Source organism: Zonotrichia albicollis, chromosome 28, assembly GCF_047830755.1.
Source record: "Zonotrichia albicollis isolate bZonAlb1 chromosome 28, bZonAlb1.hap1, whole genome shotgun sequence".
Classification (NCBI taxonomy): Eukaryota; Metazoa; Chordata; class Aves; order Passeriformes; family Passerellidae; genus Zonotrichia; species Zonotrichia albicollis.
This window is the reverse complement of record NC_133846.1, coordinates 1,184,342-1,197,247: the sequence shown is the minus strand read 5'-3', so window position 1 is coordinate 1,197,247 and position 12,906 is coordinate 1,184,342. Positions and strand designations below refer to the sequence as shown.

At 47.3% G+C, this 12,906-nt stretch overlaps 1 protein-coding gene across 2 annotated transcripts in view; it reads left to right on the top strand.

The window, feature by feature from the left end:
* KDM5B (lysine demethylase 5B) overlaps positions 1-12,906 on the top strand; it is a 62,042-nt gene that overhangs the window by 40,453 nt on the left and 8,683 nt on the right. For both annotated transcript variants that reach the window (XM_074527914.1, XM_074527913.1), the window contains exons 18-22: positions 3,606-3,720; positions 6,816-7,171; positions 8,488-8,626; positions 11,000-11,179; positions 12,044-12,202. In XM_074527914.1, coding sequence (XP_074384015.1) covers positions 3,606-3,720; positions 6,816-7,171; positions 8,488-8,626; positions 11,000-11,179; positions 12,044-12,202 — 949 coding nt within the window. The remainder of the gene's footprint in view (positions 1-3,605; positions 3,721-6,815; positions 7,172-8,487; positions 8,627-10,999; positions 11,180-12,043; positions 12,203-12,906) is intronic.

Genomic DNA, 12,906 nt, shown 5'->3' with positions numbered 1-12,906 from the left:
AAAAAACAAAGTGCCTTAACTCCCTGAGCTGCTGCTGTGGCAATGTTGTATGGGAGGTCTGAAAAAATACCTGCTTTTTACATTGAATCTTTCAGACAGGTTATTTGCTCAAGGGATTTGAAGTGAGGCAGTGTCATTTGTGAACTGCCTACCTGGTCCTGCTGGCACTCCATGTCTGAAATTAGCTGAAAAGAGCCAGAACAGAAGGCTAAGGCCAGTTCTCCTCATTGCACAAGTCTAGTTGTGCCTGTATTGATGTAAGAGCCTTTCTCTCAGGATTCACAAATTGCCATCTTCTGTTATGTCATTCTTCACCCATAGATCCCAGACTGGTGTGGGTTGGGAGGGACCTTAAAGTTCATCTCATTCCACTCCCTACCATGGGCAGGGACACCTTCCACTATCCCAGGCTGCTCCAAACCCTCTCCAACCCGACCTTGGCCACTTCCAGGGATGAGGCAGCTGCAGCTTCTCTGGGCAACCTGTGCCAGGGTCTCACCACCCTCACAGGGAACAATTCTTTCCCAATATCCCATCTATCCCTGCTCTACTTCAACTTAAAGCCATTGATCAGGGCACTCAGACTCACCATGGGCACACTGAGCCTTGCAGGATGGTGATTTCTAAGAAAATGTTTGATTTATGTATGTGGAGAACAGTATGATTCATGTCCACCAATCTTAAGTGTGGTGTACTTCAGAAAAAATTGATTGTAATTTGTCCCATTTGGAGAATTTTCACCCATTTCTGCTGCTTTGAGCAACGTGGTGTTTATTGGAGCAGTTGCCTTTTGTGCTGGTAGAAGTGCACCTGTGGTTCCTGCATGTCACCTGCCTCAGCAGGGGCCAGAGCTCCTCACTGCTGTGCTCTTGCAGTACCTTGAAGACTGGCTTGGAAGGACTTTAGGGTACAGTGTTCTGTCACACTGTCTGTAGCTGAATGTTGCTGTCACACTTAGACATGATTCTTGTTTTCCTTCCTGCTGTTCCCTCTGTAAGCCTTTGTAGTAGCAACTTGACAAAAATTCACTTTTGCTGTCCTGCACATACAGGAGGATGAAGCCTCTGTCACAGCAACATGAAAATACTGCAACAGGGAATGAGAAATTCAGCACTCCCACAGGCATGACTTCTGCCAGATAGGGAACCTCCAACCTAGAGATTTTGGGCACCATCATCAAAGGACTTGTCCACTTCTGATCTCCTCCTTCATTTGGTGCTGAGCCATCTGGCATCCCCAGCCTGTGCTCTCCCATCCCTGGTGCTTGTTCAGGGCTCCCAGTGCTGAACTGGGAGCAGCAGCCAGGCCCTTCCCTGCTCCTCTGTGCCAGCTGGGTCCTTCCTGCACTGAATGTGTCCCTGACTTTGTTTGGACTGAGAAGAGCTGGGAGCAATTCTTATTTTCATCTCCTTGACTAGATCTGTTCTTTTGTCACCATGAGAGGCTCTCAGCCTTCCTCACAGCTGGGCCTGCCAGCTCCTGCAGCATCTCAGGCTGTGACAAGTAATTGACCCTGTGCTGCTGCTGTGCACAGTGTTGAGGCAGTGCTTGCATTGAGATTCTTATTTGCTCTAGAAGAGGTTTTGTCCTCCTCTCACAGTTTCTTCTTGAATCTTTTTTGGCATGTTTCTGGGAAAAGTCCAATTTCATGTCTTCATAAGTTTTAGTTGTTTTAAAACCTGTGTTAGTTGATTAATTTTTTTCTCACAAGGTTGAAGTGGGGAATGCTCACAACTTTTGAAGAAAGACAATTACCTGCTTAAAGAAGATAATTACCTGCTTAAAATCCTAATACATGTTACATCACATGCAGATTGATATGCCTGAAGCTCACATCTGCAGGATGCTTGACAATCTCCATCACACCCAGTGCCAGATGTTGGTTAGGAAAGATTATGGATTCTGCCAAAAGTTTGATTTGTGCTGTTGACAAACTTTCTATTATGGACTGAGCATTTTGGTCTGATCCTGATTTTGGAAGAGTCATGCAGGAGACTTGTTTCCTGTAGGAAGGTTGTCCCTGTCAGTCCCAGCAGTCAGTGACATTGGGGGATCTTTTTCAGTGCAGTAAACACAGCAGTTCATGGGGAGAAGACCAGGACAGAAGGTAATAAATCATAGTAAATCCTGTGACTCCTGCTCACCAGCTCCTCTGCAGTACCTGAAGAGATGAAAATGGACTGTACATCTCTGTTTCCTCTGGTTCTCTTGGTGCTGGGGATTATACACTCACAGATGCAGGTTTGGAGATGCTCTGTGAGCATCTGAATGGGGCTGGAGCACAGTGTGGCCCTTGTTCTCCTGGCACTGGAAGGCAGCAGTGTTCCTGCCCTGCTGCCATGTTTTTCCTGTCTATCCCCTTTCTTCTTTAGGTCTCTTGAAGCCTGTTCTGTTCCTTAGAGTCTCTAGAGAGTTTGTGCTTGGAGATCTTTATTAACCCTGGATGAACAAGGGTTTGGCTTCTGTCAATGGTTTTTCTTAGGCTCATGTAATTTCTGGTTTTCAAAAACATCTTGTGACAGCTTTGCCATTTAGATATGTGTATATATATATGTATATAAATATTTATGTATTTAAAAACTTGTGCTTTTCTTTGGAAGATGCTGTGGAGCTTACTCAAAAACCAGTAGAACAAAGCAGACTGTAAAGAAACCTGCGTTGTACCTGAGGCTTTGAATTCATTTTATTGTTCAGCTGACTGTGGGGTTTGGAACTCTCAATGTGATTCTGTGTATCTGTTAAAAATACCTATTTTTAACACAGAATGGTAAATGAAAATTTATTTTACAGAGTTCACATTCCAGTCATGCTGGCATATCCTGCTGGGCTGTTCTCCTCTTTTGTATAAATAACACACTGTGGATTCAACTGGAGCCAGCATTGTAAGGGATCTCTTTCCTTTTCTGTTCAGGGTTCTCAGACCTCATTAATACTGGCTTGAGTTTAGAGAGGCTTTTAATATTGGGCCATTTGTTAACACTTATAAGCCACTCATTTGCTACAAAGCTTTTAGATAAAAATAAAAATGCTGATTTCAGTGTAGAGAGGATTTTTCAGAAGTGCCTACACAACCTGTCAATATAAAACCCATTCAGAATTGGGATTTGTTCTCTTTTGGTGTGGACATGGGCAGAGCTGACTACAACAGCTACTGCAACATAACTGAATAGTTTATCCACAGTTGCTTTGTGTTCTGGAAAAAAAAGCTTAATTTTATTCCATAATAACCAGTGCCCTTCCAAGGCTGAGTCGTTGTTCCAGAATCCTGTTTAATATGAGTGTTTCAACAATAGCTCGTTCTGCAGTGGCAGACTGAGGTTTCCCACATGTGTGAGCCCTGGGCTGCTTAGATGCTTGTGAATATTCTGCTGTTCCTGAAGAAGGCCTGGCTGACATGAAATCATAAGCAGATGTCAGGCAATCAATAAATCACAGAATGGTTTGTGTGGGAAGGGACCTTAAAGCTCCTCTTGTTCCACTGCCTGCAGGGACACCTTCCACTAGACCAGGTTGCTCCAAGCCCTGTCCAGCCTGGCCTCAGAGCTGATTCCTGGTGTTTATTTTTCTGTTCAGTGATAAGCTGAAGGCTGAATGTGTCGTTGCAGGTACCGCTCCGGGGGAGGGAAGTGCCAGAACCAGCTGACGGTGAACGAGCTGCGGCTCTTCGTGAGGCAGCTCTACGCCCTGCCCTGTGTCCTCAGCCAGACACCACTGCTGAAGGTAACTGGGGAAGCCTTGGGAGGGGAGCAGGAGCATTCACAGAGTGATGGGTTTGCACTGCCTTCATCTCCCATCTCGCTGCTTGCTCCAAGAGTTAATACTGGGCACTGCAGGCTGGGGTGACTCGTGCACATGGGATGGGGACGAAAGGAGCTCTGGCCAGCTGCTGTTTGTGGTCAGCAGAGTTTTATACTGCACACGTAGTAAAGCCCACAGGCTCAAATTCTCCTTATCAAAGGCGCCATGGAGAATTTAACAATAGGAATGCTGACACAGCAGCAGAGAAGTTCCTGACCCCCCGACTCAGAACCTATCTTTATACCCTTTTAAGGAAAAAGCTTGTAACCCTTACCTGTTGGTCACTTTATGGTCCCTCTAACCCTTTGCCATTGGTCAAGCTTGGATTCTGGCCAAGGCTATAAAAGTAGCATACTGTGTCCCTACTAACTTAGAAGAAGAAGAGCTGAGACCCTTCACTCCCCTAAAAAGCCTTCTCTGTGGAATAGCTGGCATCTTCTTCCTTCTCCTCTCTCAGTCTGCTGAAGCCTCCAGCCAAGGGCAAACTTACCCAGCAGCAAGCTGAAATCTTATGAGCTGGTTAATCACTATAAGTGCTGAATATCACCCTGCTTGCTGGGGGTTTGAACCACAGCTTCTTGGTCTGAGCGAGCCGGCCTCTGGCACTCTATCCCCCCGGAGACAGAGATCCCGGGCTCATGCTCTGCTTATGATAAGGCCTGATAAGAGGTTATTATGCACAGGCAAATCAAACCATTCATGTTGTGTGAAGGATTGTAGGAGAAGGAGCAGGATGACCTGGGTAACTACAGGTTAAAAGTTTGGGGTCAGTAAACTGCTCTGTTCTTACGAGTAAAGCCAGGTTAATCTGAGAACATTCAAACTTCCCAGTGCTCTGAGGGACAGCTCTGTCATCCTTTCCACTTTCCTTCTTTGTTAATCCAGAATCAGCTTTCTCAGTTTTGTAATTAGATCCCTCCTTGTGCTCTCTAACCACATTCCAGGAAACCCCACAGATAACTCCAGCCAAACCCAGCCCAGGCTGGCCAAATCCTCTCTCTAACAGAGAACCTGCTGCTGCCTGGAGTCAGAGCACTTTGAATCCCACCACCACCAGCTGTGTTGGTTCTGTGCTCCCCACATGATGAGCCCTCAGGCAAACTGAAAGTAATTCAAGATCTTGTTTCAGAATTTGCCAAAATGTTCCATATCACACTGAGGGGTAATTAAAAAAATTCTGTGCAGCTGCAATTCCTGTCTTAAAGGAGAAGAGCGTTGCGTATTCGTGACACTTGAAACCAGGAGATGCCATGTCCAGTTCTTGAACTGTCCCTCAAGTATCCACCCAACACTGAGACGCCAGATGGTGCCATGGAGATGAATGGGAACAAACCAGTTCTACTCAGCTTTGACTGCTGCTTTGGAAGCTTTATCTGCCCTGCAGTGTGTGGATCAGATTCGATGCAGTCCTCTTTACAGTTATTTGTTTGTAGCACTGAAGCTGTGAAGTTTTCTTGCTGATTGAAAAGCAGAAATTTGGAAATGCCAGACATGCAAACAGTTCCTCTCCATCTGGTATTCCTGAACAGGGGAATAACAAACACATATGGTCAGAGTGTTCCTTTGTGTTATCCTCAACAAGCCTCAATTATGTGTCATTGTGCAAATTAGGCTGTTAATATCAATGACCAATATTACTGGAGATGGGTTCACAATTCAGTCTATCTCTAAAAAATGTTTGATTCCATGCTGGGGGAGGTTGCCCACCCTGGGAAACAGCCTCACTGGCAAAATGCCAAGGTGTCAGCTGTGAGGGAAGAATTTCCTGCAGGAACAGCATTTCAGACAGCACTGGGGGTACTGGGCAGGTTGCTTCATACAGAATAATCCCAGCCTTCACTGTGGGATTGCTGTGGATGGCTGTACTTTATCCTGGGGAAAGTGCAAACAGCCCCAGAAATACCTTTTGGGGTAATGAGCTGCTGAGTGCATGGAGAGCCTGTGGCTCACTGGGACTGTGGGGTGCAGCTCAAAAGCCTCAGCAGTGCAGCAGAAATGAACTTCAGAAATTCTGTACCCTTCCCAGTGTTTTGTTTCATATTCCTCGCCTTGCTGTTCCTCAGCTGCCTCAACTATTCCAAAACAAAGCCAGGCAGCAACACCCATGGAGTTCTCCATTTCCTTTTCCATCCTTTCTGTTCTTTGGAGCCCTCTTTCTGGCACCCTGTCGCTGGGATTGCCTTGTTCTGGGGTACCCAAGCTTGTGGCCGTGCTACACATGGGGAAGTGCTGGCCACACTGTGTGTTGAAGACACTATTGTAGTGTTTCAGCCCTCAGGATAACTTGCCATGTGCCATTTACAAAAAGCTCCTGGTACTTTTTCTTATGTTTCCACACCTCCTTTCTCTGGCACATAAGGTTTAATATAAGTTATTAATTGCATCTAACCCCTCCCCTTATTATGGGGTGCTGGGGCTGGTTGTAGCAGCAGTTGCAGGGTGTGGCTGGCTGGTAAGCTTGGGGGTTTCCTTTGTGTCTTCGGTGCTTGTTATGGTTTATTTAGGGGGGATGTTGATAATGTTTGTTTATTCGGTATCATTGGCAGCGGATCCTTACCCAGAAGCCTGGGCCAGCTGGGATGTTGTTGGTTATGGCCTTGGGATGGGGTTGGTTGTTGTGGTGGGGCTTGCTATAGGGGTGTGTTGGGGTTACTAGTGGATGAGGAGACAGTGAATAGTGGGGGTATGCTGTCATTCTGATCAAATGGCACAGGGTGCACCATCTTGTACCAAAAACAAAAAAAACCCCAACACTATAACATTAGACTATCACAATGAAAACTCTTAAATCCTTCATAATTAGGGAAAGTTTCAGGAGCAAAACACTTACACATCTTGAGAGGAGAAATATAGGAAATAGGAGACATCCATCTGGGTAATTTGCCGTGTGCACTGTGGCATTGCAGCAGGGGGTTTGCCAGGAGCCTGTGCTCCCATTGCTAACCCTGCGCTTCCGTGGTCAAGCGACTTGGCAGAGGACTTTTCATCTGATTCATTGTTGCATTTGTGTATTTCAGGATCTCCTTGACCGTGTGGAAACTTTCCAACAGCAAAGCCAAAAGCTCCTTTCTGAGGAGATGCCCAGCGCTGCGGAGCTGCAGGAGCTGCTGGACGTCAGCTTTGACTTTGACGTGGAGCTGCCGCAGCTGCCGGAGCTGCGGGCGCGGCTGGAGCAGGCGCGCTGGCTGGAGGACGTGCAGCTGGCCTGCTCCGAGCACAGCTCCCTCACCCTGGACGACATGAGGCGCCTCATCGACTCCGGCGTGGGGCTCGCGCCCTACCCCGCTGTGGAGAAGGCCATGGCCAAGCTGCAGGAGCTGCTCACCGTGTCCGAGCACTGGGATGACAAAGCCAGGAACCTGATAAAGGCCAGGTAGAGCTAAATCTCAATGTGGCATTTTGTAGTTCCATGAGTTGGAATTCATCGTTTCAGATGGAAGTGCCCTGTCTCTTGGAAGGGCTCCCCTTTCCCCTTTGTTCATCCATGAGCAGTGTACACTCTGCCCAGCACTGAGGCTCTCTGAGCCCCCTCCTATTGGGACAGACAGGAATGTAGGGCAACCTCTGGAATCTCTGCTCTTTCCCAGGGTTTGCAGTTTCAGTCCCATGGAGGCTGTTCAGCATGTCATTCACACAATGACTTCAGTATGATGAAGGCAAAGTTTGTGCCAGCCAGAAGGGATGGGCTGGAGGAGGGAGAAGAGGGAATGGAGCAGTTTCAGGTGTCAGGGTTGCCTTGCAGTGTCTGTGTTGCTCAACTGTCTTGTGTAAATTCTCCTTGTGCCACAGTGTCATGGTTTGATGCTACCACAATGCCGAGAAAAGTTATCAAACCAGGATACTCAAGAAAGGGGTTTAAGATGCCTCTTCCTTCTTTTCTACCTTCTCCCCTCCCCAGTTTCAGGCTGGAGGACACATGTTCAGACCAAGCTCAGATAGGTGTCACCAGCAGGTAAAAATTCATAGTCCATAGAGTCCATGTAGGACTGTTACTCACTGACAAGGAGGAGATTTTTCCAGATTAATTGGTGCAGGGAAGAAGGAAATAAGCCAAGTACATCCTTACTAAGAAAAATTTTCTTGTGATTTTTACCTTCTGATTTATAAAATAAAGCAGGGGAGAGGACTTAAAATTAGGAACGTGGCACAAACTTAAGTCCAGGTTTCTTCCCTCAAGATTCCTTTCTTTTTTTAATTTTGTCATACCTGAAGTATTGGAACATTTCTTACCCACTACTAACCAGTGTTTTAAGAGAGCTTAAATAGCACATTAATGACTAAGCTTGGGTTCAACGTTCTATAGGGAGCTGTGTAGTGTTTGTACCTTTCTAAAACCTCAGAATCAAACTGGGAAATACAGAAAAGCCCACTTCAGGGTTTTAACCTTCAAATGCAGAATCTCTCGGTGCTGGTCTGGGGTTTGGTGGATGTCTGTCATCCAAAAGTTAATAAAAGGTACATCTTCTTTAAGTCCAAATGTGAGAATATTTCTAGTAGGAGGCAAGAGTAAGCAAACATTCATTTCTAAACCCCCATGCTCCTGACACCCCAGCTCTGCTGGGTGCAGCCAGTACTGAACGTCATCAGCAACATCATCAGTTGGTGTGGCCCTCTGATTTAACAACCCAGGTGAGTGGAAGAGCCCCCCTGTAAGCAGCATCTCCCATCTGGGCTCTTGTGCTCCCCCAGGCCCCGGCAGTCCCTGAGCAGCCTGGCAGCAGCAGTGAAGGAGCTGGAGGAGATCCCAGCCTACCTCCCAAACGGAGCAGCACTGAAGGATGCCGTGCAGAAGGCCAAGGACTGGCTGCAGGAGGTGGAGGCTCTGCAGGTACGTGAGCCTGGCTGCTGGGCAGGGACAGTGACCCTGCTCATGTCGCCAGAGCCACCCCATGCGCGGGGGCGTGAACGGCCCTGGAATCCGGCTATCTGGTGAGGGGCGAAGGCCAGGGCCCCTGCGCATCAGAAAGCAGCCCCCCTCGGCGTCTTGGCCTCGGGCTGAGCTGGGGGATAGCTCGGAGCAGCGCGGTGAGAGACGAATCAGGAGGCGACCACTTGCTGGGGGTAAACTGTCGGTTTATTACAGAAGAACCAACAAGGAGGGGAAACACCCAGCAAATGGCCCCGAACAGGGGGCGGGAGAGGGTTTTAAGGGAAAAGGGGGGAAACCCGGCTATCCAATAGAAATACATATTTGGAGGTACGAAACATAACTGATATACTAAAGTAACCAACTGTTATAAATCATAGGAGGGGCTCCGGGGCTACAGCCAACCATACCTCCCAAAGAAAAGAAAATTCTCGAAACCTGGGAGGAGAAAAAGAGTGATTGACTGACCCCAAGGAGGAAACAACTTTCACTTTATAAGAGAAACCAAGGGAGGAGCAGTTTCATTTCTATAGCAACCTAACTGGCAGGGTAGCAGCAAGAAGTAATACAGAAAATGGGGGGAGCAAACTAACGAACTTAAGAACACACCACAGCATCCCCACTCCCCGTGTGTGCTCCTGGGCTCTGGTGTCACTCTGAGCTCCCAGTCTGGGACATTGGTTCCTCAGCCATGGAGCAGCTACACCCACTGATTCTTGCTTCTGTTTCTGGTCTGTATTCCTTCACCTTTGCAATTAACTGCCTGCAATAAAATCTGTAAAACAGCTATTAGCAAAAATCTAAAGTTAAAAAGTTACTGCATTATGGAACTTTAACTTAAGGTCACTGTTTCTGAGTTGCTCAGTCACAACTCCTTGTTAATCACATTTTTGTGCTACACTGAGGTGCAGAGTGGTGATACAAAACTAGTTCCTGGCTCAGCCTTGCAAAGTGCTCAAGCCAGGGGTCAGTGGGACTGCCCAGATCAGCCCAGAGTGGCACTGGGATAGCCCTGATTTCACATTTTGGTATAAATTGCCCAATATTTTCATTTGTCCTCTTTTTTTTTTCTATAAAGTGAGCTCTAATTTAACTTAGGGGTATTTTCAGGCCTGTCTGGCCTAAATTCAGCTTTCAATAAAAATTTAATTTGAGCTCTTATTTAAAAACTAATTTTCCTGGATTTAAATATTTTTAAGGAATAAAATTCTTGTTATACTAACTTTCATTTGAGGGCTGTCTTGAAAGAATTTGAGTGGTTTTTTTTTTCTTGGCACTTGCTAATCTCTTGGTCTGGACTCTGCAATTCTGCCTCTTGAATGTGGAAAACTAGTTCTGTCTGCACCAAAAATTTCTGCTTTGGTTCTGTGAAGGTTTTGTTAAATGCCTGCAGTCACTGTGACTTGCAGGAAGTTCTTGGCATCAGGACTTTGAAGTTGCTAGATATGTTGGGGTTGTTTTGGTGAATATTTCTCCAGTCCAACATCAACTGCCTGTTCTAGTAATTACCTGTGGAATTACTCTTGTGCTGCTTTACCTCTGGGTGTGTGGTGCCTGCATTGCCTGAGGTGTGGGGTGCCAAGGCAATGGCCAGAGCTTGCTCTCAAATGGCACATGGGATACTGGGGGTGGTTCTCACTCTTGGCCTGGCACAGCCTGGGTTAAACTGTCTTCTGGTGCTGGAGCTCCCTGCAGTACCTGGAAGGAGGCTGGAGCCAGGGAATCAAGAGTTTCCTCCCAAGGAACAAGGGACAGGGTGAGAGGAAATTGCCTCAAGTTGCACCTGGGGAGGTTCAGGTTGGATGTTGGGGAAAATTTCTTTACTGAAAGGAATGGTCAGGCCCTGGCACAGCCTGCCCAGGGTAGAGTCACCATCCCTGGAGGGATTTAAAAGTGCGTGGATGTGCCACTTGGGGACAAGTGGCAGCTTTGGCAATGCTGGGTTAATTGCTGAAATTGATCTTGGAGATCTTTTTTCAATGTTACTAACTGTATAATTTTATAATTTCAGAATTATTTTGATTTTCTGCTGTGAATGCACTGTGAGACTGGGAGACTTCTTATATTGTTGGCAGTCTCTGATTTTGTGCTGTTATCTTTTTAAAGGATCACTTGATCACATCCCAGCCCCCAAATGTGTTGTTAGTTTTGTCTGGTAGTCCATGACTAAGTGCACAAGCAGCACAAATGTTGGGCTGATAGTGCAGGTCACTGAGCTGTCTGAGCATTAAATTAATTTTTACAACTCTGCCCTGAACTCCTTGAGTGGCTGCTGTGACCTGGGCAGTGCTGGGTGCTGGGTGCATGCAGCATCTCCTCATTTCCCCCTGGCAGGCTGGGGGCCGTGTGCCCGTGCTGGACACGCTGGTGGAGCTCGTCTCAAGGGGCCGCTCCCTCCCCGTGCACCTGGAGCAGCTGCCCAGGCTGGAGGCCCTGGTGGCTGAAGTGCAGGCCTGGAAGGAGTGTGCAGCAAACACCTTCCTGTGTGAGAACTCGCCGTATTCCCTTCTGGAGGTGAGGCCTGGCTGGGGATCAGCTCAGTCATGCGTGTGCATTTGCTGCTTCCTCAGTGTGTGCCAGGAGGGAGCAGTAAATATTAAGTATATTTGCAGAATTGCTTTAGGATTACACAAACTGTTTTAATAAGAACTTTTGTTAGTGTCCTATAGCTCTAATAATAGTTTTAAACTTCTAAAATGCTTAAGATTTAGCTATGTTTTCTCTATTCTTCTTAATCAGCGGCTAACAAGAGCAGGCAGTGCCAGTGTCTAACATTTTCCATATGAATGTGGGAATACTGACAAATCTGTGGCACTGGATTAACTCCAGGGCATCAGGCTGAGCTGCAGGTGAGCAGGTTCCTACCTGCTCCATCCTCCTCAGGTTCTGGTGTGCCAGGGCGAGGCTGGGGCTGTGTTTGCTGCCCCTCTGGAGCTGTGGCTGTGTCACACCTGCAGTCCATGAGCAATGTACACTCTGCCCAGCACTGAGGCTCTCTGAGCCCCCTCCTATTGGGACAGACAGGAATGTAGGGCAACCTCTGGAATCTCTGCTCTTTCCCAGAGTTTGCAGTTTCAGTCCCATGGAGGCTGTTCAGCATTTTGTCTCCCTCCCTCTCCCTCTCTCTCCCTCCCAGCAGTCTGGGTGAAACACAAGGGTTGTTTGGGTCTGGGCATTTTACAAAGTTGAAGTTCCAACTTCTCAGCTCTCCCTGCCCTCCAGATAACCTTATCCTAGTCCCTCAGATCTTTGATGGAATAACTGCAGGAACTGTAGTTCTCACCAGTTGCCTGTGGCTGCATCCAGGCAGGAAGGTGCATTAGGAACAGTGCAGGTGTAACACTGCTGCATGTGGGACACTGCTGTTCTGTCCCTCAGGTGTTGTGTCCCTGGTGTGACATCGGGATGCTCAGTCTCAAGAGGAAGCAGAAGAAGCTGAAGGAGCCAGTGCCAAGTGGCAAGAAGAAAAGCACTAAGCTGGAGACACTGAGTGACCTGGAGCGGGCACTCTCTGAAAGCAAGGACACTGCATCTGCAGTAAGTGCTCACATCTCTTCTAACTGGAATTTCTTCTGAGTCCTTGAATCCTTCTTTCTGTTTGCCTCCTGTGCAGGAGTGTGGCTTCCACCCTGTTTTTACTGTGCCTGCTCTGCAGGATTTCTGAACTGCACTTTGCTGTGTTTGCTTCAGGCTTCCCAAAATTGCTTTCAGTGGAAACAACATCTGTTGCTTTGTGCATTAAGCAGCCTCACAGTTTGCTAGGCAGTGCCTGTAGCTGAGCAGAGCACAGGAAAACAAAAAATGGAGACCTGTTTTCCCCTACCATACCTAAACCTTATTAAAAATGGGATAGGGTTTGGCCAAGTCTGATCTTCTCAAAGAACACAATAATCCAGCACCATTTATAATTAAAACAAACATTCTAAATAATTAAAGGAAACCTCATGAGTTATGGAGTCACTGAGACATTGCTCTGGGCGGACCAGACTCAGTTGCTGATGGGGAAGGGCTTCATTGCAGCAGATCTAGTGCAGGGCCTCTGCCTGGGCCAGGTAATGATGTCTTGTACAGTAGGGGCTCATTGGGTGGGGTTTGAATGTCATTTAATGTGGGACGTTTAAGTTTTAACCTATGGCATCTACTTGAAACTTGTACTTTCAGTGCTTTGGTGTTGGCCTCTCTTGTCTGGCCCCGAGCTGGAGCACTGGCCCTGTTGTGGCCCTGTGGGGACAGGCTGGGCC